The sequence below is a fragment of the Ranitomeya imitator genome, chromosome 9, assembly GCF_032444005.1.
Source record: "Ranitomeya imitator isolate aRanImi1 chromosome 9, aRanImi1.pri, whole genome shotgun sequence".
Lineage (NCBI taxonomy): Eukaryota > Metazoa > Chordata > Amphibia > Anura > Dendrobatidae > Ranitomeya > Ranitomeya imitator.
The window spans coordinates 38,737,783-38,765,350 of record NC_091290.1 but is presented as its reverse complement, the minus strand read 5'-3'; the positions used below and the strand labels follow the sequence as shown (position 1 = coordinate 38,765,350).

Here is a 27,568-nt window from a genome sequence, read left to right as displayed (position 1 = left end):
TCTCGCAGGCTTGCAAAACCAACACACGGCTATACAAGGGATCCATGTGTTAAAAAAAAAAAAAAAAAAATTATATATACTGTGTGTGTGTGTGTATATATATATATATATTCTCCTTCCTAAACCCGACATGATATGAGACATGGTTTACATACAGTAAACCATCTCATATCACCCTTTTGTTTGCATATTCCACACTACTAATGTTAGTAGTGTGTATATGCAAAATTTTGCCGTTCTATCTACTAAATTAAAGGGTTAAATGGCGGAAAAAATTGGCGTGGGCTCCCGCGCAATTTTCTCCGCCAGAGTAGTAAAGCCAGTGACTGAGGGCAGATATTAATAGCCTGGAGAGGGTCCACGGTTATTGGCCCCCCCCGGCTAAAAACATCTGCCCCCAGCCACCCCAGAAAAGGCACATCTGGAAGATGCGCCTATTCTGGCACTTGGCCACTCTCTTCCCATTCCCGTGTAGCGGTGGGATATGGGGTAATGAAGGGTTAATGCCACCTTGCTATTGTAAGGTGACATTAAGCCAAATTAATAATGGAGAGGCGTCAATTATGACACCTATCCATTATTAATCCAATACTAGTAAAGGGTTAAAAAATACACAAACACATTATTAAAAATTATTTTAATGAAATAAAAACAAAGGTTGTTGTAATATTTTATTCTACGCTCAATCCAATCACTGAAGACCCTCGATCTGTAACAAAAAAAAAAAAATAAACCAACAATCTCCATACCTTCCGCAGATCTGTAACGTCCAATGATGTAAATCCATCTGAAAGGGTTAAAATATCTTGCAGCAAGGAGCTCTGCTAATGCAGCGTTGCTCCTTGCTGCAAAACCCTGGGGAATGAAGGTAAAGTAGGTCAATGACCTATATTTACCTTCATTTGCGGTGAGGCGCCCTCTGCTGGTTGTTCCTAGATCGTGGGAACTTTCCTAGAAAGCTCCCAGCCTTGAGTTCATAAGAGGCGCCCTCTGCTGGTTGTCCTCATATGAACTCGAGCCTGGGAGCTTTCTAGGTAAGTTCCCACGATCTAGGTACAACCAGCAGAGGGCGCCTCACCGCAAATGCAGGTAAATATAGGTCATTGACCTACTTTACCTTCATTCTCCGGGGTTTTGCAGCAAGGAGCATCGCTGCATTAGCAGAACTCCTGGCTGCAAAATTTTTTAACCCCTTCAGATGGATTTACATCGTGGGACTTTACAGATCTTCGGAAGGTAAGGATATTGTTGGTTTATTATTTTGACTTTGTTACAGATCGAGGGTCTTCAGTGATTGGATTGAGCGTAGAATAAATTAGTACAACAACCTTTGTGATTTTTTTCATTAAAATAATTTTTAATAATGTGTGTGTTTTTTTTAACCCTTTACTAGTATTGGATTAATAATGGATAGGTGTCATAATTGACGCCTCTCCATTATTAATCTGGCTTAATGTCACCTTACAATAGCAAGGTGGCATTAACCCTTCATTACCCCATATCCCACCGCTACACGGGAATGGGAAGAGAGTGGCCAAGTGCCAGAATAGGCGCATCTTCCAGATGTGCCTTTTCTGGGGTGGCTGGGGGCAGATGTTTTTAGCCGGGGGGGGGCCAATAACCATGGACCCTCTCCAGGCTATTAATATCTGCCCTCAGTCACTGGCTTTACTACTCTGGCGGAGAAAATTGCGCGGGAGCCCACGCCAATTTTTTCCGCTATTTAACCCTCTAATTTAATAGAATGGCCAAATTTTGCATATACACACTACTAACATTAGTAGTGTGGAATATGCAAAAAAAAGGTGATATGAGATGGTTTACTGTATGTAAACCAGGTCTCACATCATGTCGGGTTTAGGAAGGAGAAAGCAAAAGCCGGTAATTGAATTACCGGCTTTAAAGCTATCTCGCGCTGTATGAAATAATAATATATATACATATGTGTCCCACTGACATACAGTGTGTGTATATATATATATATATATCTATTCTATGTGTACACATTTATTCTACCTATTCTACTGGAAGCTGTCAGTGTGATTTTACTGTACACCGCACTGAATTGTCGGCTTTTCTCTCTAACACCGCTGCGTATTTCTCGCAAGTCACCCTGCTGGTCCGTGTGTAATCCGTATTTTTGGGGCTTCCATAGACTTTCATTGGCGTTTTTTTGCTCAATACGGTGACAAACGCAGCATGCTGCGATTTTCTACGGCCGTAGAACGCCGTATATTACGGATCCGTAATATGCGGCTGATAGGACTAGACCCATTGAGAATCATTGTGCCGTATGTTATGTGAGTTTTACGGACGTAGTTTCTGCGCTCTTACGTCCGTAAAACTCGCAAGTGTGACGGCGGCCTAACACTCTTGCAACCCTCCAGTCCGTCCTTAACTCTGCTGCCCGACTAATCTACACTCCTGCTTCCCCTCTCTGCAATTCCCTTCACTGGCTCCCAATTTCCCAGCGTATCCAGTTTAAACTACTAACACTGATCTACAAAGCCCTCCATAACCTTTCTCCTCCGTATATTTCCACACTAATCTCTCAATATCTTCCCTCACGTAATCTCCGGTCCTCCCAAGACCTCCTTCTCTCCTCCACACTTATTCGCTCTTCACTCAATCGCCTCCAAGACTTCTCCCGAATATCCCCCATCCTCTGGAATTCTGTGCCCCAACACGTCCGGTTATCCACCACATTTGGATCCTTCAAAAGAAACCTGAAAACCCATCTCATTAAAGAAGCTTACAGCCTGTAAAGACCACACGGCCACCTCAACACCATCGGAGCTACTGCAACCCTCAACCTACTGTCTCCTTCCCCATAGTCCTGTAGAATGTAAGCCCGCAAGGGCAGGGTCCTCGCCCCTCTGTATCAGTCTGTCATTGTTAGTTTTACTGTAAGTGATATCTGTATTTTGATGTAACCCATTCTCATGTACAGCACCATGGAATTAATGATGCTATATAAATAAATAATAATATCCCCATAAAGCTGCAGACATGTAAATAGCATTTTTCAAAATGTTATTTACACACTTGAAAAAGTATTAAAACATTTAAAGGCATGCTGCAGATATTGAAATCCACGGTATGCCCTATCTGCTCTGGACTTGATTCCAATTTTCATACATTGCTTGCAAGCACTGAGCTTTGCCAATCTTTTTGTTGAGTTTTTAACACATTATTTTACAGTTCCAGCAAAGCGGATGGGTTTATAGAGATCTCCTGCCCATTGTGCTTCTTTTTTACTCGGTATAAATTGACTTGCAGTGCGTGTTTCAAATCCGCAACATGTCAATTTTCCCTGCGAGTATGCTAAATTTTCTGTGTTGATTTTCCCCATAGAATTGCATTAGATGCGGGAAAATACGCAGGTAAAAAACGCACATGTGTTTCCGCAGTAGAAATGCATCAAAAAGGCATGTAATATGCACATGACGATATCAATAAAGTTTTGTCAAAACCAAATACCAGGACGTATCTGAAAACAAAACAACTTTATTTAAAACGTGACATGCCAACTAAAGGCACAAAAAGCAACGTAAAAAAGTGCTATAAAAACACATGTAAATAAAGCCCTCAAATGCAAAGAAGAAGCACAAATAACCTAATCAGTACAGAAAAATTGCAACATCAAAAAGGCATCAGGGGAACATAGCCTTAAGGAAATTTCAGTGAAATTGCGCTTCTTAGGCCACCATCAGTATTTTCCATCAGTATTTGTAAGCCAAATCGAGGAGTGGGTGATAAATGCAGAAGTTGTGACGTGTTTCTATTAGGGTATGTGCACACGCTGCGGATTTTGCTGCAGATCCGCAGCCGTTTCCCATGCATTTACAGTACCATGTAAAGCAATGGGAAATGAAATCCGTAGTGCACATGCTGCGGAAAAAGACGCGCGGAAACGCATGTCAATTCTTTCTGCGGATTCCGCTGCGGGTTTGCCCCTGCTCCAATAGAAATCTGCAGGTGAAAACCCGCAGAGGAAACCGCAAAAGAAAAGGCAGTAAATCCGCAGTAAAAACAGCAGTGGTTTTTTACTGCGGATTTTGCAAATCCGCTGCGGAAAATTCCGCAATGGAATCCGCAGCGTGTGCACTTAGCCTTATACTTTCCTCTGATTGTTCCACTTTTGAATTTAGCTTATAAATATTGATTTGAAATACTGAACGTGGGCCGGGCTGTGGAGTCGGTAAGCCAAACCTCCGACTCCTCCATTTCCATGACACCAACTTAGACTCCACCAAAATGGGCTCTGACTCCACAGCCCTGAATGTGGGAGCGTGGTCTTAGGCTAGGTTCAGATTGCGTTAGTGCAATCCGTTTAGCGCCTAGCGCTAGCGGATTGCGCTAACGCAATGTGATATAAAGGGGTCGCGTTAAAACGTCCCCGCTCTCGCAGATCGGAGCGGGGAACGGACCGCGGCACGCCACTAAACACCGGCACATCGCTAGCGCGTGCCGAAAATGGCACGCGCTAGTGATGCGCGTCCCCATTGCTGTTAATGGGCGTGCTAACGGACGCGTTGCACGGCGTTAATTTCACCGTGCAACGCTGTCCGTTAGGGCGGTCCCATTAACGCAATGGGAACCTAGCCTTAGCGTTGCTCTGTAGATCCCATGCTCAGAGACTTCTAGAAGGGCACAGTTTGCTCTTGTATTTGCACTTGCAGTAGTACTGCAGTGCGCAGGCGCCGGGAAAGGTCAGAGGCCTGTGCACTGCAGTACTTTGCTCTGCCCTGAGCAGAGCAGACAAAGTACGCTGGAGCCGGAGCGTGAAGAAAAGAGGAGGGCGGCATCGTAAGAAGATGGGAGGCCCCGGACCGCAACGCCCATCGGACCGGACCGCCCCTGGGTGAGTATAATCTAAACTTTTTCTCATCTTTCAGGATACATCGGGGGCTTATCTACAGCATTACAGAATTCTGTAGATAAGCCCCTGATGTCGGTGGGCTTACCTCATATACGATTTTTGGGGTGACAGGTTCCCTTTAAGGCACAACAAATGGTGTTTGAGCCACACGAAACACTCAGGCTACCTGCTGACAGCGTAGAATTTTGTGCATCAAATTTCACCATACAGCGGCTGCAAAATGTGCATGTATCAGGCTATGTGCACACATATTCTCGTCCAGTGCGGATTTTTCCGCAGCGGATTTGATAAATCTGCAGGGCAAAAATGCAGCGTTTTTGCTGTAGATTTATCGCGGATTTACCACGGACTTACCGTGGTTTTTCTGCAGTTTTCCATAGGAGCAGCTGTAAAACCGCTGTGAAATCCGCAGAAAGTGACATGCTGCGGAATGTAAACCGCTGTGTTTCCGCGCGTTTTTTTCTGCAGCATGTGTACAGCGTTTTTTTGTTTCCCATAGGTTTACATTGTAATGTAAACTCATGGGAAACTGCTGCGGACCCGCAGCTGCGGAAACACTGCAGATCCGCAGCGTTTTCCGCATACCTTTACAGATCTTGCTGTAGACGGTCAACCATCATAAACTTCTTTAACACAACAAATTGTGTTGAACCGTACTGTTAAGAGTAAAAATAACCGAAGGAATGGTAAAATGAAGCGTGTATTCACATTGCGTGTAGTTCCAGCTGACTCTGAGGTTCACCCTTGGGTTTCTGCCAGGGATTTGCAGCTTGAACTGCTGCTGTGCTCATGCTGCCTTCCTTTATTCAATTGACTTGTCACTTGTCCCCACTCCTGGATATCTCGCGGCTCTTCGAGCACGCCGAAGTCACTCGGCTAGTACATGAGCATGCTCAGATAACACCTTATTGAAGCACGTTCACTCATCACTAGTAGTTTTCAAATGAGTGGTAGAAAAATCCCTGCATGTATGACCGTGAACACTGCGCTCCGAGTTAAACCAATGGGAGTTCTCGTGCAGATATCAACAAAGAATAAGCAGCAAAACCATGTTAAGAAAACCGTGCGAATGTACCCAGTGCGGTACCGGAAGGGTACATCTGCACATTGTGTCTTTGCAGCATTTTTTTTTTTTTTCTCCAAAAATCAGCATTTTTGCCACGTTTCCATGTGCATTTTAGCAGCGCTTTTTATTAGCGTTTTTTTTTTCCCCTCCGTTTATAAAAATGGGTGAAAAACATTAAAAAAAACTCTGGAAGGATTGACATGCTGCAGATTATAAAAACAAAACAAAAAAAAGTCAGGCTCAAAAAATGTCAGGTAAAAAAAAACCATGTGCATAATATTTTTGAAATCTCATTCACTTTTCTGGGACTGTAAAATGCACTGTTGCGTTTTTTCATTGTTTTTTTTTTTTTTTTTTTTTTGTCTTTTTAAAATTTTTCTTCCATGCAATTTTTGTATAATCGCGTGTTTTGTCTTTGGCAATGTAATGTTTTAAATAAAGCTGCTTTGCTTTTGATACTTCCTGGTATTTGGCATCGACAGAGCGTTATTGATACGGTCATGCGCAGATTACGTGCATATAATTTTCCACATCTAATGATTATGGGGAAATTGACGTGTTTGGGATTTCACGCACCACAGGTCAGTTAATAAAATGCACAGTGGGTAGAAGATTTCTATAAATCCCATCCACTTTGCTGGAGTTGCCCAAATATAAGCAGTGTCAAAATCTCCTCTTGGGAACCTATAACCTGAAGCCGCTTTCCTCTTGGGCCTCATTTACTTGTCATTTTTTTCACATAAGAGAAAAACGGACCAAGTTTCATCAGTGATTTTGGTCAGTTTCAAAATTCTATCAGAGTTTAGTCTGAGTGTCTGTCATCAGTTTTTTTTTTTTTTTGGGGGGGGGGGGGAAGTTTCTTCTCTAACTTCTGCTGTTTAGCAGTTTGTAAAAACGTGACTTAACGCTTGCATTGAAGGACCCATAGACTTACATTGCCAATTTACATTAAAATCAGAACTGCTATCCTGAGCAGCATGGTGGCTCAGTGGTTAGCACTGTGGCTTTGCAGTTCTGGGCTTCTGGGTTCAAATCTGACCAAGGACAAGACCTGCAAGGAGCTTGTATGCTCTCGCTGTGTTTGCATGGGTTTCCTCCGAACTCCCTGTTTTTTTTCCCCCCACATTCCAAAGACCTAGTGATAGGGAATTTAGATTGTGAGCCCCAATGGGGACAGCGATGCTGATGTCTGTAAAGCGCTGTGGAATATAATGGCGCTATAATACGCAAAGTATAGTAAATAGGTGAAAAACTGGCATCTGAGTGAGAGCTAAGATTTTTATGTGGCCCTGAATTGGGACATGTTCACCTACTGATTAGTGGGGTAGTTCTTCCCTATGAGAGAATAGGGGGGCCCAGTTATTGGCTGTCGTCTGTAGTACAGAGCTGCTTTAGTGAATTGTCCACATTGTGTAGTAAGAAAATAGTTTATTCGTATTAAAAGTCCCAAATTGTCGAACATTGCTGTATAAATCCCAGGGCTCTCCTTTGTGGGACTGCACTTGTCAAGCAGTGGTATTACTGGTTTCTCCTGCAATGTTGGGCTCTGTTTGGGGGGCAGGGAACTTTGATTCTAGCATTCTTTTCCAACAAGAGGAGGGAGGGAGCACATAACATAGGATGGCTGTGTATGTGCTCCTTACTAGTGGTCCGCCAGGCAGGGCAGAACAGTGGGCATTGTCCTGAAAGCCTGCACTGACAGTGACTGTTGTGCTTGGGTTACCCAAATGTTTTTGTCCTATTGACCTAGTGACATTTTCTAACTATTTCTAAAGCAGGAATCCGTATTATGGCTTTCAACAGCTTCTAATGGATCTGGGTTTTTTTTTTTTTGTGCACTTGTGCTATCCCTCGCTGTTGTCTCGGGGTCCGTCTATTGTGTTTTTATTTTTGAGATTACCGTACCAGAAACCTCACCGATTTTTCTCTTTTATTTTGACCTTCATTTCTAAAGCTTGCCGCTGTCAAGTGCATCCTGCCTTGTGGAAACATGGATGAAGAAAGCCTATTCCTTTTTCCCTCCCAGTTTAATCTTTGCTCTGTTGCACAAGAAGAAGCAACAGTCAGAAAAAGGCAAAGCTTCAGTGTCTTCTATAGGAAGAGGAGGAGCAGCACTGGCTTGGTGGAGGGGGTTGGGGAAAGGAAGAATTACCTTTCTCTCACTCCAGCAGTTGAGGTTCATGAGAACTACATCCTCTCAGCTGCTGAGCACTAGCATCCAATGCCATGATGTCAGCGCCTATCTCACCAGCCCTACCTGCCCTACTAAGGAGGGGACAGGTCAGGTTCTCCTCCCTTGTTGCGTGATACTTCAGGGTGGTAACTTCCTGCTTTCTAGTTTAGTAAAGAAGAGAACGTGAGGGAGCAAGTAGGTGTACCTCCCCCCCTGCCTCAAAGTCTGGACTGACGGATTAAAGAAAAAAAAATCCGACAATCTGGCTACAGCCTTTATTATCTTCATGAGAGGGATTCATTAAAAGAGCAAACATGTTAGAGGATATAGCAGCGAAGCGTCGTGACCATCCCGACTCCTGTACAAGCCCGCTGCTCGCTCTCGAGGTTTGTAACCATTTATATGCTTTTAATAGAGCTGTTTTCTTGTAACCTTTTATTTTTAGGAAGTGTGCCGTGTGTGGCCGGGATTGTCACTTTGTCGCCTTTCTAACCTGTCCAAAGCGAGTAGCCGTAGAAATGAGCATTCATGGCTTATGTCATTTCTTATGAATGTTAAATCCGCTTTTACCGCCGTCACAATAAAATATGGAAAGTGTTATGGAAGCGAGCGTCAGCCGGGCTTATCTCTCGGGGAAGTGTTTGACTCTGGATAGGATAGCTGGTGTCTTGTAGACTTGTACGATCTGGTTACCAATCTGTACCATTGTGTGCTGGATTAATTATTAAACCCCTGCTGTATAAGTGCCTGGTATGATCTGCTTACTATAAAAGTATGTTGTGCTGATTTGCACCTAAACTATTTGTCAGTTGTGTAGTATCCAGCAGAGGGGAACATTGGAAGTGTAGGCCTTCATCTGGGATATTGTAAAGTGGTGTACATGGAGTGCCTGGGTCAGTAAGTTCTCACGGTTTCAATGTATGAACGGAATTAAAGTTACCTATAGTCCAAAATATTGGTTTATCATTGACCTCCATTTAGAAACTGATGTGTTCTATCAGGTTCCAAAAAAGAAATCAAGGATGATGTACAAATAAATAGTCTGATGACTAATAGAAGGATTTCTGATTTTGCCTCACGCATTCATTAAATATGATCAGTCATGACAGGACACTTCAGTCAATCAGTCAGATGGTGACGTCGGATGGTATCACTTTCATAAAGCTTTGTCCGGAGTTCAGATCTTAGGACCTGGGTTACAAAATGTAGTGAGGACAAAAAGGGGCAGAAAATAAATGCTATGTAAATGTTACCGTCATCACGATTGATTAATTTTAAAGAGGTTCCGAGGTATTCCAAGTCACTTTTTTTGGTTGAGTGCTAAACATTGAGACATTGTGCTTATGCCCCTGACGTGTGTATGTTTTGCTACAGTAAGTAAATGAACCCGCTGCATTCACAGCCATGTGAACGTGCTCCTAAAACCTAAGGCCATGTTCACATCACTTCAGAGCAGTCTGCTGACGGTGTATTTCCCGGTGTATGCGTCCAATGGAAAGTTCCAAAACAAGCCAGCATTACGGTTTATGGCTGAAAATAAACGGACGGCCTCATTCACACTTCTGTGTTTAAGCACGTACGTGGAAAAATGGACCCCGTTTCATCAGTGTCGTTTTTTTTTTATACCATCAGTGTTTTTCATGGATGGATAAAGAAATAAATTACTTTTACAAGGCTTCTCCTATACTTGCGGTGTGAAATACTGATGGCACACATGCGATGTACATGTTTTTCGTGGATTCATAGACTTAAACTGGTCCTTGTCATCTGTGCTGCCGAGAAAAAGCTGACCAGTTTCCTTGCGTTTCGCACGAGCACGCAGTCTGTGAAAAAACACGCGCATGTGAATAGCACCATAGGTTATAATGGGTACGTGTTGTTTCCGTGAAAATAAAGGATGTCTGAATGAGGCCATACTGAGTATGTGATATTGAAAAGATATGTGCAATAAAAAAAACAAATGACTAACACACGATTGACATTAAATGACGGCACTCCAGATATGGACGGTCGCCTACTTTGGGATAGGTGTTTGAAACCAATGTACTGACGTGCTTGAGGGATTTGTGCCTTAACATTTGATTTGGGCAGGTGTCTGTGCGGTTCTAGTATGGCACCCATTGAATGTTTTAGGTCCGTACTGTGCTTGTGTGCGCACTGCTTTGCCATGGGCGAGTGGTCTACACCCACCTGTCATATGGATGATGAGTGTTGGGCAGATTTACCCATTGAAAGCTCCATCAGCCACGCAGAGTCAAAAATTGCCAGATATAATGGAGAAAGTGCCACCTCTGGTGGGGGATAAAAATGTTGATGGCGTTTTTGTCAGTCGCATGAAAGAACGTTGCTGTCCAGTATGTTGGTGTCGATAATTCTGTTTGCCTGGGATTGTTTTTCTTTTATCCTAATCTTCTGTTCACATCTGCCCTAGTTATTACCATATTTCTGTTCTGTTATGAGAACAGAAATCCAAGGATAATGGTAGTTTCGGGCCCTCAGCATGCCAGACCCTGGCTCTGTCTGATGGGCGACATGATTATAATGGGGGGCACCTGTTGGGTGACCAGCGCCTTAGCAGAAAGGGGTTTTTAGTGGGGCAGCATGTATGAGCTTACATCCTGTGCTTTAATGGAAGGTTAATGTCCAGTGCAGCTGCCTACACTGTGTACTGCACAGACCATTGTCTAGATCTCTGCTTGCTGTCCATGTGTATTTGGAGGCTTAACACCGACCTGCTTAGTGTTGTGCGATCATGGTGGGATTTTGTTAGTGGACTTCTGCATGTTTCTCTATGGAGTCCACTGTACAAGGCAGTAGTGCTAGGAACCAGGTGCATTGAATACTATGCCTGACCCCAGTCAGACGCAGCAGCAGTGTGTTACACAGAGGCAACATTTGCTGACAATAAGCAGAGATTTTGAAGATAATGGATTAAAACGTAGATTAGGAATCTGAATAGCTTTTCCTTTATAAAATCTTTGCATAACACTCGACAATCGTTTTAATAATCGGATGAGGTTGTTTTGGCGCAAAATGGTTGTCGGATATCCCAGTTTCTATGAGCAAATAGAAGTAATTATTAAAGGGAATCGGTCACCAGTTTTTTGCTATCCCATCTGAGAGGAGCATAATGTAGAGACCCCGATTCCAGCAATGTATCACTTACTGGGCTGCTTACTGTAGTTTTGATAAAATCCCTGTTTTAGCAACAGATTTACAATAGAGGATCTGCTGCCATCGAGATCCTCCATATTCTTGAGTTCTACATAACCCACTTCACCAACCACTGAACAGCAGTTTTCTGCCTATGCACAGTGTAGGAAAGCTGCCAATTAGTGTTGTGGGTAGGGGATTTATGCACAGCTCAGCATTCCGATAACTGCCCTATCTGTAGCAGAGAAAATAGTGACTTTATCAAAACTGCAGCAAGCAGCCCATTAGGCTACGTTCACATTTGCGTTGTGCGTCGGCGACGCAACGCACAACGCAAATAAAAACGCATGCTAAAACACTGCGTTTTGCGACGCATGCGTCCTTTTTTGCCGAAATTTGGACGCAAAAAAATGCAACTTGTTGCGTTTTCTGCGCCCAACGCTTGCGGCAAAAAAACCGCATGCGTCGCACAACGCAGCACAACGCATGTCCATGCGCCCCCCATGTTAAATATAGGGGCGCATGACGCATGCGGCGCCGCTGCGGCGCCCGACGCAAACACGCAAAACGCTAATGTGAACGTAGCCTTAGGCTACTTTCACACTAGCGTCGGAATCTCCCCGTCGCAATGCGTCGGGGAGAGATTCCGACGCTAGCGTTTAACGTACTGCACAACGGAGGCAGCGGATGCATTTCTCCGGCGCATCCGCTGCCCCATTGTAAGGTGCGGGGAGGTGGGGTCGGAAAAAGCGGTCCGTCAGGAGCAAAAAACGTTACATGTAGTGTTTTTTGCTCCCGACGGTCCGCAAAAGCACGACGCATCCGTCGCTCGATGGATGCGAAGTGTGGCAATCCGTCGCAAATGCGTCGTCAATACAAGTCTATGGGGAAAAAACGCATCCTGCAAGCACTTTTGCAGGATGCGTTTTTTCTGCAAAACGACGCATTGTGACGGATTGCAGAAAACGCTAGTGTTAAAGTAGCCTTAGTCATGTATTGCTGGAATTAAAGTTTCTACCCCCCCACATTATGCTGTTCTCAGATGGAGTAGCAAAAACCAAGTGACAGATTCCCTTTAAGGCCAAAGCATAACTGCAGATGGGAAAGATCCAGCTCGCTGGATGGGTGAATTTTCCATGGTGGCAGCTTTTGTTACAGAATCCATTTCTAAAGGATACAAATCTGACCCTGATCATGGAAAGTACAAAACAAGTGCACAGCCTATCCGAGCGCTGAGATGCGTAGGTTTCGCCACAAATTGCTTTGAAGTTGTATTTTTTCCCAGATGCAATTTTGCAATAATAATTGCAAAAACACGTTTTTGACTGCAACGTGGGAACCTGTTCATAATAGGTTTAACACTGAAGAAAGTTCTATGTCTATCACACGGCCAGGACAGATGTTAGCGGTGGATTCACCAAGACTGGTGTGTTGTAAACCAGTTTTACGGCTTGATTCACACTTCGGTGTTTCAAACACGTACATGAAAAAATGGTATCGTGTCCGTTTTTGGCATCAATGTGGTCATCAGTGGTTTTCACCGATGGATAAAGAATTAAGTGACAAAACTTCTGCTATATTTGCAGCAAACAGATGCCATCCGTGTGCTGTACGTGTTTCTAACAAACCCATAGACTTCTATTGGCCCTTGTCAATCTTGCTACCCCCCAGCACCATAGATTATAATGGGTACGTGTGAAAAAATGGCTAAACCCCAACATGGACACGTGAATGAGGTCTATTGCAGAGTTTGCTGGAGTAAATTCATTAAGAGGTCCTCCTCCCTCTGCACCCTGCCACTTTCCAAAAAAGTTTGAGGGTCTGTCATAAAAATGTAATTTGGAACTATTTCATGTCCTTTTTCCGGAGCAAACTGATGAATCGAGACGTGTTGTGTGTATTTTTTTTTTTATAATTACGGTACTTTTCATTGTATAATTGGGAAATACTTTATGAAATCTGAGCACCTGTTTACGATCTTCTCTTCATGATCCCATAACTAATGTATATTGCAAGGATACATATACCGTGCACAGAGAAATGAATGGGCCCATACTTGTCCTCCATATGCCTCTTATTTATACGGTAATGGGCTTGTAATATCGCGTACCGTGCTATGGCCACCTCTGGAATCATTTCTTCTCACGGAAAGTATAGCTTGTTACGGAGACCTTCTATCACGGCACAGAGCGCTTATTCCCCATATTACATAGGACTCTGTGTTCTGCCAACATGCTGCTTTCAGGCCTCGGACGCTGTGTTTGTTTGTGTACTAAACATAATTAGTTTCTAACGACGGCCTGTTTTTATTCATGGTTATTTTGACTTTTTTTTTTATTTTTTAATATAGTTACCTAATTGTTTGACTTTGCCCTGGAAAAATAGGATAGGTACTTTTTTGATAAATGTTTTTGTAATACTAGTAAAATATTTATAAAAAAGATGCGTGAACGATCCATACGGTATAGATTTATGGTGGCTGATTTAGACCAATTTCTGATGTTGGCGCCCATGTCAAGAATGACTGTGATAGAGCCAGGTAACTGTTGAACAGTTGGTCTATCATGATTTTTTTAAATTCCTATTGGTGCAAATACGGTAGGTTTGCTGTAATCTATATTTGCAGGACACTATCCATTGGTAAACTGATTTGCGCCCTGTCAAGCCTATCGATAAGCAACTCGTTCCTTTTAAATGATGACCCTTGTTGTCCTGAACGATTTGCAGAAGGTTGAGAAAATGAACGCTGAAATCTGTAGTGCATGGTTAGATTTGGGGTGCACTGACATGTAGTGTTTTCAACCACTTGGGTTCTCAATTTTTGTTAATAAATTTACTGTGTACTCTTATATTTCTGCAGTGATGACTAATTAGATGTTGAACCTTGCAGTTAATAACCAGGTGGAAATGATACACAAGAGGCTTCCAATTAGTCATACTCTAAGGGGCTCGGCTCATTTCACAGCCAGCCGACACTGTGAAAGAAATTTTGGTACTTTTTCATTTGTTTGTATGATTGCATAGAAACTTCTATAGCAAAACCACCTTAGTCCAACTCTCGACCGCATGCTTTGGCGCCTGTTTCATGTCGAAATCATGATATAGTCCGCGAACATTCAGTGAAAGTAAATTGGGTGTTTTATACCTTATTCACGTGTTCCAGAAAAATTCTGTACGGATTTTGGTTCGTGCTACAGAATAAAATAATTCAGCGATGATGTACGGTAAATTCATTACCCTCACTGATTTTGAATGGAAAGGACACGTTTTGTCCAAATATTTAACTGTAGGTCCACATTGGAGATCTGACCGTCTGCCTCATATTTCTTGGATCATCTTGTAAAACACAAGTTGGATCTGCCATATGTAAATTTGAGACATGTGCAAGTATAGAGGTGGTGAAGTCAAGTCTTGTGTAGATAGCTCCCGAATATAGATACATAAAGTGATTTATTTACCCTACTTAAAAACCGGGGAAAAAAATTCCAAGTGGGAATCTTTTTTTTTTTTTATGGCGTTCATTGCGCTGTATAAATAACATGGGAACATGATTCTCCGTGTCAGAATGATTACTGCAGTTTGAAATTTGCATAGATTTATTTATTAATTTTTTTTAATGTAAGTGATGAAGAAAAAAATCAGATTTTTTTTTTTTCTTTAAACAAAAGTTTATCATTTTAATACATAAAAAACATTTATATTTTTCTTTCGGTTGAGCTGTGCGAGGGCTTGTTTTTCATGGCGAATGTACCTTTTAGGCTACGTTCACATTTGCATTGTGCGCCGCTGCGTCGGCGACGCAACGCACAACGCAAATAAAAACGCACGCAAAAACGCTGCGTTTTGCGGCGCATGCGTCCTTTTTTGCCAAAATTTGGACACAAGAAAAATGCAACTTGTTGCGTTTTCTGCGCCCGACGCTTGCGGCAAAAAAACCGCATGCGTTGCACAACGCAGCACAACGCATGTCCATGCATCCCCCATGTTAAATATAGGGGCGCATGACGCATGCGTCGCCGCTGTGTCGCCCGACGCAAACACGCAAAACGCTAATGTGAACGTAGCCTTATTGATTATCATTTTGGAGTGTTTTTTTAATAGCTTCTCTTGTTTTCATTTTTGGGCTATTATGCTGCTTGAAAAAACAACAATTACTATATGGGTTACATTTTTATTTTGATCAGACTTTTACAGGTGCAGCGATACCTTATGTGTTTTTTTTTTTTAACTCAAGTTTCGGGAGACTTGAACCTGCGATCATCTAATGGCTCATATTCTATACTCTGCAATACCACGGTAGTGCAGTATCTAGCAAAAATCACCAATTCCTATGAGGCTCAGTTTATGGCTGAGCTTCACAAGAGGACCAAAACTTGCTGCAAGCCCACGGCTGCCCGACCATATAATGCCCACCCCCCCCCCGGGCAGCAGATAGAAGTCAGTGTGCATGAGCGACGTCAATTGCGCTATTTAAATGCCGCTGTCAGATCGACGGCAGTAACTAAATGGTTAACAGCAGTGGACTATAGTGGCTTTTAGACACAGATATTATTTATTCGCCACTTGAGCAGTAGGTTTAAGTCCTTAGTACTTCTCAACACACCCCGACCCGCTCTATGTCAGATTTATCCATTATGGGGCATCAAGAGATTAAATCCCTGACCCACTAGCAGTTTTCGGCAGTCTTTTTTTTGCTTTACCATAGAGATGATGAACTCTGCGGTAATGCTAGTGTGTATGTCATTGCTCTGCAAAAATAATAAAAGATCTGTGAGTACAAGAGGAGCGAGAGGGTAGAATGTCGGTTTCCTCCTCCCGTATAGACCATTTCCTGTTGCTGGTCAGATAACCCCTAGGAAGGGTTCACTGGTGGTTTTTATATCTTCAGACGTAATTTGAAAGAAAGCAAAGGCCTTCTCCGACTTTTACCTTGAAGCAGGTCCTTGCTGAGCACAGAGCTTAGCAAATGTGGGTGTGTGTGTTTTTTTCTTTCTTTCAGCTGTGCTGCCTGCTTATCGGATTACTTTTCCTGCTTCAAATGCAGACCTGTGACAAAGCAAAGCGGCCCTCAATCCTCCTCCTCATTACTGCCCAGGTTCGGCATAGGACCTTCTTGTAGAATTGTTTAGATATAAATCTTTTTGGAGCGCTTGTGTTTAGTTCTTCTTCTTTTTTTGGTTTGTAAATGACATTTAATGGTTCCATAAGATTTGCAACTTTCTAATGAACTTTGAGCTTTATTTCCTCCATTTTGTCACATAATGTGCTCCCGATCAGTCTTCTAAGGAGAAGCTGCTATCCCATCTGCAATGTCAGTAAGCTGCAATGTCAGTAAGCTGTAAAGTTCTAGGGAACCCTGAAATGCACGATTTTCCTCTTCTGCTGGGCACTCCGATTCTGGCTATCTTTTGTGTGTCTTTTACTCTGGTATTGTGTGCTTCAGATGAGACCATTTTGCTTTTTTAGGTTCCCTGCTGTGATGCTTCACAACAGCAGGGCATGAGGAGGTGGAGGCGGCCGTTTCTCTGCCTGCTGTCACTGTGTCTAATCATTTATTACTCTGTGATAAAGTTTGTGTTTCCCCTGAGCGGGAGGCTATGTGGAGCAGACAGCCTAGGCTGGGGAGGGGCTGTATCTGTACACCGCATGTAATGACATCGCCCACCAGGAACGGGAATTGCCCCTTTATCATAGACCTATGACTATGTCCGGGGATGTTGCTGTGCTGCGGCCTTAGGGAGAGGATTAGTCTGTGACCCAGCTCCGCAATGTTACAAAGGTGATCCCTATGGATAGAGAATAACTTGCTGATCACTGGGGACTCCAGGTGATACCGAGGTCGGGTTTGCAGACAAGTCTTGCATGGGGCAGAAGTGTGCAAGCTTGGTGTCTGCCTTATGTATTCAGGATGGCTGGAGCAAGACAAGCGTTGTGGTTGTTCCTTAGAGATTAGTGGCAACAAAAAAACAGTTTGACTGCGACATGGGAACTCTCCCTAATTAGTTGTGCACTCCACTTATGTGATCGCTCAAATGACCAGGACAGATTATTTGTTGTTATAGTGCCATTTAATCCATGGCGCTTTACATGTGAAAAAGGGTATAACATAATAAATTTAAAAAAAAAGTACAATAATCTTAAACCATTCAAGTCACGACTGGTACATGAAGAAAGAGGACCCTGCCCGCGAAGGCTCACAATCTACAAGGGATGGGTGAGGATACAGTAGGTGAGGGTAGAGCTGGTCATGCAGCGGTTTGGTCGATCGGTGGTTACTGCAGGTTGTAGGCTTGTCGGAAGAGGTGGGTCTTCAGGTTCTTCTTGAAGGTTTCGATGGTAGGTGAGAGTCTGATACGTTGTGGTAGAGGGTTCCAGAGTAGAAGTGATGCGCGAGAGAAATCTTGTATGCGATTGTGGGAAGAGGAGATAAGAGGGGAGAGAAGAAGATCTGGTGAGGATCGGAGGTTGCGTGCAGGAAAGTACCGGGAGACGAGGTCACAGATGTATGGGGAGACAGGTTGTGGATGGCTTTGTACGTCATGGTTAGGCTTTTGAACTGGAATCTCTGGGTAATCGGGAGCCAGTGAAGGGATTGACAGAGGGAAGATGCCGGGAATAGCGGGAGGACAGGTGGATTAGTCGGGCAGCAGAGTTTAGAATAGATTGGAGGGGTGCGAGAGTGTTAAGGTACCTTCACACATAACGATTTCGTTAACGATATCGTTGCAATGTCACGCTTTTTGTGATGTAGCAACGATCTCGTTATGTGTGACAGCGACCAACGATCAGGCCCCTGCTGGGAGATCGTTGGTCGCTGGGGAATGATCAGGACCATTTTTTGGTCGCTGATCACCCGCTGTCATCGCTGGATCGGCGTGTGTGACGCCGATCCAGCGATGTGTTCACTTGTAACCAGGGTAAACATCGGGTTATTAAGTGCAGGGCCGCGCTTAGTAACCTGATATTTACCCTGGTTACCATTGTAAAAGTAAAAAAACAAAAAAACAGTACATGCTCACATTCCGATGTCTGTCACGTCCCCCGCCGTCAGCTTCCCGCACTGACTGTCAGCGCCGGCCGTAAAGCAGAGCACAGCGGTGACGTCACTGCTGTGCTCTGCTTTACGGCCGGCGCTGACAGTCAGTGAGGGAAGCTGATGACGGGGGACGTCAGGGCCGGCTCCAGGTTTTTGAGGGCCCCGGGCGAAAGAGTCTCAGTGGGCCCCCCCTTTAACACATACCCCGATTCATGATCGCATATAAACACAGCCATGTAGTATATAACACTGCCCACGTAGTATATAGCAGCCCACGTAGCATATAGCAGCCCACGTAGTATATAGCAGCGCAGCCCACATAGTATATAGCAGCGCCACTCACTCATGCACTGGTAGGACTAGGAGCTCCTCCTGAATCTGCCTCATAACTTCAGCAGCAAGGCAGCCAGCCAGGGGCGGAGATCAGAGCAGAGAAGGTGCTCTCTCCCCCCACAAACAATGTCACGCTGGCTGCCTTCTCTTAACCCCTATGTGTGCCTGCCTGGCTGCACTCACTGAGTGATAAGATGCTTGTGTCAGAGCTGGCACATAGGGGTTAAGAGAACGCAGCCAGCAGTGACTTTGTAGGCGGAGAGAGCATGTTATCTCCTGCTCTGCTCTCCCAGCTGTATCTATGACAGCATGAGTGGGCCCCCCTCTCTCCCCAGGGCCCCGGCATTTGCCCGCTGTGCCGGGTGCTGACGCCGGCCCTGGGGGACGTGACAGACATCGGAATGTATGTACTGTTTTTTTGTTTTTACAATGGTAACCAGGGTAAATATCTGGTTACTAAGCGCGGCCCTGCACTTAGTAACCCGATGTTTACCCTGGTTACCCGGGGACTTCGGCATCGTTGAAGACAGTTTCAACGATACCGAAGTCGTTCCCCTGATCGTTGGTCGCTGGAGAGAGCTGTCTGTGTGACAGCTCCCCATTGACCAAATAACGGCTTACCAACGATCACGGCCAGGTTGTATCGCTATTTGTGATCGTTGGTAAGTCGTTTAGTGTAACGGTACCTTTAGAGGGGAGGCCACAGAGCAGGAGGTTGTAGTAGTCAAGGTGGGAGATGATGAGGGCATGGACTAGGGTTTTTGCAGGTACTTGGCTGAGGAATGTACGGATCTGGGAAATAGTTTTGAGTTGAAGGGGAAAGGGCTTGTATATGTGGTTTGAAGGCGAAATCAGAGTCAAGGATTCCCCTAAGAAGTAAAAAAACTAAGGTTACTCAATGGCTACCAGATACAAATACATATATATGTGTATGTATGTATGTATATATATATATATATATATATATATATATATATATATATATATATATATATATATATACACATACTAGATGGTTGCCCGATTCTAACGCATCGGGTATTCTAGAATATGTATGTCCACGTAGTATATTGCCCAGCCACGTACTAGATTGCCCAGTTACATTGTATATTGCCCAGTGACATAGTACACAGCAGAGCCACATAGTATATTGCCCAGTGACGTAGTATATTGCCCAGTGACGTAGTACAGTGCCCAGTGACGTAGTATACAGCACAGAGCCACGTAGCATATTGCACAGCCCATATAGTATATTGCGCAGCCACGTATGACACAGGTTAAAAAAAACAAAAACAAACATATACTCACCTTCCGCAGGCGCGTTGTAGCACTGTCGCCTGTGTGGGGTGCAGGCGGCATCTTCCGGTCCCAGGGTGTGCTGACGTCGCGGTCACATGACCGTGACATCATGGCAGGTCCTTCTGCCAGACCATCCGTGCGACCGGAACGTGCCGGTTGCATCGCGAGGAGCGGGAAAGGCGGCGTAGGTGAGTATATAATCATTTTTTAAATTATTTTTAACATTCGATGTTTTTACTATTGGCGCTGCATAGGCTGCGTCAATAGTAAAAAACTTGGTCACACAGGGTTAATAGCAGCAGTAACGGACTGCATTACACCGCGGCATAACGCGGTCCGTTACCGCTGCCATTAACTCTGTGTGAGGGCAGACTGGAGGGGTGTATGCAGGCGCCGGGCAGTGAGTGCAGGGAGTAAGGAGCGGCCATTTTCTTTCGGACTGCGCGTCGCTGATTGGTCGCGGCAGCCATGACAGGCAGCTGCCAAGACCAATCAGCGAACGAATAACCGTTACAGACAGACAGACAGAAGGACAGACGGAAGTACCCCTTAGACAATTATATAGTAGATATATATATATATATATATATATATCTCTACTATATAATTGTCTGAGGGTCACTTCCGTCTGTCTGTCGCGGATATTCACTGGTCGCGACCTCTGTCTGTCATGGAAATCCAAGTCGCTGATTGGTCGTGGCAAAACGCCCACGACCATTGCCACGGTCATAGTCTGGCAGCGAAATGGCCGCTGCTTTACTGCCCTGCAGTCAGCGCTGAACGCTCACACAGGGTTAATGCCAGTGTTAACGGACCGCGGTGTAATGCACTCTGTTAATACAGCTATTAACCCTGTGTGACCAACTTTTTACTATTGATACTGCTTATGCAGCATCAATAGTAAAACGATCTAATGTTACACATAATAAGAATAATAAAAAAAAGGTTATTCTCACCCTCTGACGTGGCGTTGTCCTCGGCAGTGCAAGCGACAGGTTCCGGTGCCAAGGATGGTATGCGAGAAGGACCTGCCATGATGTCACGGTCATGTGACCGCAACGTCATCACAGGTCCTGCGCTCATACCAACCCTGGGACCGGAAGCTGCCGCGTGCACTGCACACAGGCGCCAGGACTTCAAGGGGCCTTCGGAGAGTGAGTATATGTTTATTTTTTATTTTAAGTCTTTTTTAACCGCGCATATAGTGCCCACATTGCTATATACGTGGGCTGTGTTACATACTGCGTGGGCTCTGTTATATACTACATCTCTGCTATATACTATGTAGCTGGACAATATACAACATGACTGTGCAATGTACAACGTGGCTGTGCAATATACTACGTGCCTGTGCAATATACTACGTGCCTGTGCAATATACTACGTGCCTGTGCAATATACTACGTGGCTGTGCAATATACTACGTGGCTGTACAATATACTACTGTGTTATATACTACGTAGCTGTGCAATATACTATGTGGCTGTGTCGGTTGTGCAATATACTACGTGGCTGTTATATCCTACATGGCTGTGCAATATACTAAGTAGCTATGCAATATACTACGTGCCTCTACAATATACTACATGGCTATGTTATATACTACGTGGCTCTGCTATATACTACGTCGCTGACCAATATACTACATAGCTGTGCAATACATTACGTAGCTGTGCAATATACTACGTGGCTGTGTTATATACTACGTGCCTGTGCAATATACTACGTGCCTGTGCAATATACTACGTGCCTGTGCAATATACTACGTGCCTGTGCAATATACTACGTGGCTGTGCAATATACTACGTGGCTGTGCAATATACTACGTGGCTGTACAATATACTACGTGGCTGTACAATATACTACGTGACTGTACAATATACTACATGGCTGTACAATATACCACGTGGCTATGCTATATACTACGTGGCTGACCAATATACTACATACTTGTGCAATACACTATGTGGCTATGTTATATACTACGTGGCTGTGTTATATACTACGTAGTTCTGCTATATACTACGTACGCTGTGTTATATACTACGTAGCTATGTTATATACTACGTACAGTCATGGCCAAAAGTATTGACACCCCTGCAATTCTGTCAGATAATACTCCGTTTCTTCCTGAAAATGATTGCAAACACAAATTCTTTGGTATTATCTTCATTTAATTTGTCTTAAATGAAAAAACACAAAAAGAATTGTCCTAAAGAAAAATTGGATGTAATTCCACACCAAACATAAAAAGGGGTGGACAAAAGTATTGGCACTGTTCGAAAAATCATGTGATATATAATTTGCTATGTATTCCAAGGACCGCTTCTAAAGCCCCGTGTTTGTGGATTAAAAATTGGTTGTGCAAAATCAGTAGATCAAACGAGTTGAAAAGTTAGTGAGTTTTCACGCAGAAAAATAAATTATTTTCTACTATTAAAAAACATAGTGAAACACTAGGAAATGTGATAAACTTAAAAAAAAACCTTACTATTTAAATTCCCGCTGTTCCAATTGCCAATGCTTTTGTTTGCTTCCCCTTAGCGATGACTTCTTGTGCATCCACTTGACTACTGTAGCCAATCACTTGTGATTTTATTATTTATTTTTTTTATTTCCTCGATACACATTAGATTAATGTTGTCTAAACACAACTTGTCGTGTTTGGAGGAAAAAGAATACTGAGTTGCATCCATCAAACACCATACCTACTGTAAAGCATGGTGGTGGAAACATCATGCTTTGGGGCTGTTTCTCTGCAAAGGGGCCAGGACGACTGATCCGGGTTCATGAAAGAATGAATGGGGCCATGTATCGTGAGATTTTGAGTGCAAACCTCCTTCCATCAGCAAGGGCATTGAAGATGAAACGTGGCTGGGTCTTTCAACATGACAATGATCCAAAGCACACCGCCAGGGCAACGAAGGAGTGGCTTCGTAAGAAGCATTTCAAGGCCCTGGAGTGGCCTAGCCAGTCTCCAGATCTCAACCCTATAGAAAACCTTTGGAGGGAGTTGAAAGTCCGTGTTGCCAAGCGAAAAGCCAAAAACATCACTGCTCTAGAGGAGATCTGCATGGAGGAATGGGCCAACATACCAACAACAGTGTGTGGCAACCTTGTGAAGACTTACAGAAAACGTTTGACCTCTGTCATTGCCAACAAAGGATATATTACAAAGTATTGAGATGAAATTTTGTTTCTGACCAAATACTTATTTTCCACCATAATATGCAAATAAATTGTTAAAAAAAAACAGACAATGTGATTTTCTGGATTTTTTTTTCTCAGTTTGTCTCCCATAGTTGAGGTCTACCTATGATGTAAATTACAGACGCCTCTCATCTTTTTAAGTGGTGGAACTTGCACTATTGCTGACTGACTAAATACTTTTTTGCCCCACTGTATATGGTCAACTTTAGCATTTATGGGAAAAGATTGCTCAGGCCCAGGACAGTGATTGGCTGCAGAGGTCACATGAATGTAACTTACCTGTCTGTAATCAGACTGTAAATGTTGGGCTTGTGAAACCAGGATTTTGCAGTTTTTTTTTAAATTAATTACAACCCCCATAATACCCTGAAATTACGTTATAAGATATATAATTTTTTTATTTTTTTTTAAACTTAAAACAGATGATTTTGTAGATGCAATACAAAATTCTAGAATATGTATATGTATGGGTGCATTTACAACAGTGTCACAAGAGCAGATTACATTTGCAGATCATCCAGTAGATTACAATATTCACAGCTTTACCTATATGCAATTTTGATTTGCAGCTGATCTAATATATAATTGCCTAGAATACTACTTCCTGCAATTTGTGCCAACTTCCGTGGCTTTGTCCGGAGCTAATGTCCGGAGCTAATGTCCGGAGCTAATGTCCGGAGCTAATGTCCGGAGCTAATGTGCGGAGCTAATGTCCGGAGCTAATGTGCGGAGATAATGTCCGGAGCTAATGTGCGGAGATAATGTCCGGAGATAATGTCCGGAGCTAATGTGCGGAGATAATGTCCGGAGCTAATGTGCGGAGATAATGTCCGGAGATAATGTCCGGAGCTAATGTCCGGAGATAAGTGACGTCAACAGTGTCTGATTGGTTGCCGCCTGCTGCGAGCGACCAATCAGAAACGTGCCGTACTGTGACACACTCCGCCCGCCATTTTGGTGTGATTTTTGAATTTTTACCTCACAGCAAGTTTCTACTGCGTGGAGGCGGGCCCAGTGACGTTGCTCTTCAAGGTCCTGCCGAATTTCGTCAAAAAAATGATAATACCATTTACCAAAACTATATATATTTAGTTGTGAAGTGGTTCAGTGACATTTTCACACCAATTTTGAACTTTTGTTTGGTGTTTTCTCCATATACTGCCTATTATTTTTGTTCTTTCTTACTATTATTTATTAATTGTATTATTCTTACATTTGAATAAATAAAGTATATATGGATTCTAGACTCCCGATTCTTTAGAATCAGGCTGCCATCTAGTTTTTAATAATTGTGTATTTGCAGCAGCAATGCATCAGAATTACTGTGGGTGAAGAAAAATTCTCTACAAATTCTGCTCGCAATACGTGGGTTTTTGCAGCGAGAGTAGTCAGAAGCGTAAACTGACTGCCCATTGGAATCTTTCCTAACACTTGAAGAGTAACTAAGTTTTCGTGATTTTTTTGTTTTGTTTTGGCAGACTCTTTAATTGCCTGCAATCGATGGGGAGTGAGGTCCAGAGGCCCTCATCGATTGCTCAATAGACCCCCAAAATAGTGCGCTGCTCTGGAGATGTGAAAGCCTATGCTTTCTACTTAAGCTGTACTCTGCTCTATGTGCAACCTCAGGCTACTATACACTCCTGTCTACTGAGTTGTGCAATGTTTGGGGGTCTTGTCTTGGACCCCCACCGACCTGCGAAATATGGAAAAAAATAAACTTAATTAAAGTTTAGTTAAAATTAAATAATTTAATTAAAATATTGAATGGATGCACCCCTTTGGTTGTAAAATGAAGGATATAGTCTCCTTTCTCTGACATCAGGGTAATAATTGATTTTTTTTTTATTTTTTTTTTACATGGAATAAGTGTTAATTTTCCCTCCATGTAACACAGGGTATATTGCAGCTCTCCTCTGTCTCCCACCGTACCTGCCGCAGGGTCAGATGATACTGTCTCCGGCTTATGTTCCTGCCGGGAATTGACTCCGTTGCTACAATGGCTCCTTTCTCACATCTCCTCTTGTCCATAAACTATATTTAGGTCAAGGTTTTATGTCTCTACCCATAATGTTTTGGGATATGGGAGAACAGGTCATTTGAACTGTCCCAGGCTGAGATCTGCACATGGTGCGTTCATGTTTTTTTTTTTTTTGTTTCTAGATATTGAGGATTTTCAATAGAAATGCCGTTTTAGAGCTTGCAACATTGGACCCCAGTTTGAAAGCGTCACACGCCATAGTGAAGACCAGACAGTCTCAATGGAGCTAAATAGACTGAAAATCCAAACACTAGGTTTCTTATTTATTCTTTAGATTCTAATGTGCTTTGAACCTGAAAAAAAAAACAACCTATCTCGCTGTTTCACCTTAGAAGTTGAAGACAACTTTAATGGTATATTCACAGTTTGTTTGTTTTTTTTATGGACTTTTGTGGCTGACGCAGTCTTTTTTTGCTTTAATTCTGGGGCCAGGTTTGAGCTTGTGTTGTGTGTCATTGCAGATTCATTCTTTCTTTGCAATGCATAGGGTGAAATAGCCTTACAAATCCACATGTAATGTATCATTGCAGTTTTTGCCTTGCAAAATCAGCGTGAAAAGTAATTTTACTTTGACACAAATCAACCAATTTAATTTAGCATTTGTTGGACACATTGTGGTCACTATAAGCTGTTAGCGGCCACCACTAGATTGGGCCTGGTAGATAAATTCATGCTGTTATCTTGAGTTCAATGTTGAGGTTTGTCTTCAGTAATTTACTACTCTCCCCATAGTGGTGGTTACGGTCAGTCAGGATTTATCACTAGATACTTTATACTGAAGATTTTCGTTCAGGAAAATGAAAAAACGTTGGTCTAGAGATGAAGGAAATGTATCATCCTAGAAGTAGGCCCTTATATGATTACAAAAGCAAAATAATTTTCAATAGGGGACATCGTTTTCCGTCTGTTGCTGGCTTTACTATTTAAAAATAGTTTGCTTTGGAACTTAAGAAAAAATGTAAATACAATTTAATTTCGCAACCTGTTTCCAGATCAAGGGTATTGAGGATGTAACGCAGCGCTTTGGCAATGAATGATACAAACCTTTGCAGCTCAATAATGTCACTGCTGAGATATCGGCGGGTTCGGCCGATGGTAGCCTGGGTATGGGAGGCTTTATGCAGACTGATTGCTATAATGCACAAAACTGAGTAAATATTGGATAACTGAAAAATTTGTATCTGTGTAATGATTATAGCACACAGTAACTAGTTGGGAGGCTGATTTGTAAAAACACCAAGGTTATTCACCTACCGATTTCCCCTTCCACCCACCACCATTCTTCCGGTACAGTACACCGGTGTCCCCCATTCTGCTGACTTGTATGGCCAAGCGGCATCATGTCGACACTGTGGGCAGTGACTGGTTGCAGTGGTCACATGTCTATACAACCTAAGCAGAAAGTGCAGAGCGAACGGCTAGGTATAAAAGTAGTTTAGAGAAAAGCCAATTTCACTTTCTTCCTGTGCTACAGTGTGAATAATTACTGTACCTCCAGCCTGGAGTAGCAAATAAAAATACGGTAGTTTTGAAATTATTGAATAAAACAAGTTAGATTCTGTAACTCTGGTCTATTACCTGACCATTGTCTTCTATCTTTTACAAGTCTCCTACAAAACAAAAATGCATGTCACATGTAATGTGTGTACTTTGCCTTGTACCTATTTTGACCTTTGAGCTACCAAGGTAATTGGAGAAGGGATGTACTTAATCAGTAGCAAATCCTACATAAAGGAATATATACATAACGGGAAGACATCTGCTGCTTCTTTTTTTGGGTTCTCCAAATTTTAGAATTTTGTAATAAGCATTTACAATGTTTGTATTCACCGTTATTACACGAAAAACACTTGTTATGTATAATACATGTACATACACTGGGACAAATCATTTCTTGGCCACTTTCACACAGTAAAACTTTGGTCAGTATTTTGAATCTAGAACTTTTTTTTTTTATTTTTATTTGTAAATCACCTCCTACTGTAGTTTTGACATCTAAGAAAGAGTAGAAAAGTTTGCATCAAAGTATTTCTGAGTTTGACAGATTCTTACAAGCTTGATTGTATGAAAACCCAATATTAAATGCTATATTAGGTCAATTTAACGTTTATATAGGAGGTCTCTGTGGGGCAACCATATATCATATACTGTATGTAGTAGTCCATTCATTTCAATATGTGATCATGTTAAAAGGCTGTCCTTTTTTTTTTACATTTTTTTTATGCCTATCGTCTACTTTAGAGAAAGATTATACTAATACAGACTATTTATGAAGTTGTCCATTCCGTTCAATAAATTCCAGCGTTGCTCTTGTATTTTCTCTTTTTACTTCTGATGAACACTGCAGTTTATTTGGCATGATCAAACGGTTCGTGATT

The 27,568-nt window shown here is 42.8% G+C and overlaps 1 protein-coding gene across 8 annotated transcripts in view; it reads left to right on the top strand.

Moving 5' to 3' along the window:
- MARK2 (microtubule affinity regulating kinase 2) overlaps positions 1 to 27,568 on the top strand; it is a 154,930-nt gene that overhangs the window by 20,290 nt on the left and 107,072 nt on the right. For 2 of the 8 annotated variants that reach the window (XM_069738833.1, XM_069738831.1), the window contains exon 1: positions 8,032 to 8,507. The exons of 4 other annotated variants lie outside the window; for them this stretch is intronic. In XM_069738833.1, coding sequence (XP_069594934.1) covers positions 8,436 to 8,507 — 72 coding nt within the window. In that variant the 5' untranslated portion in view covers positions 8,032 to 8,435. Of the gene's footprint in view, positions 1 to 8,031; positions 8,508 to 27,568 lie in introns of those variants that run through there. 2 more of the 8 variants (XM_069738828.1, XM_069738826.1) reach the window with 1 other exon arrangement.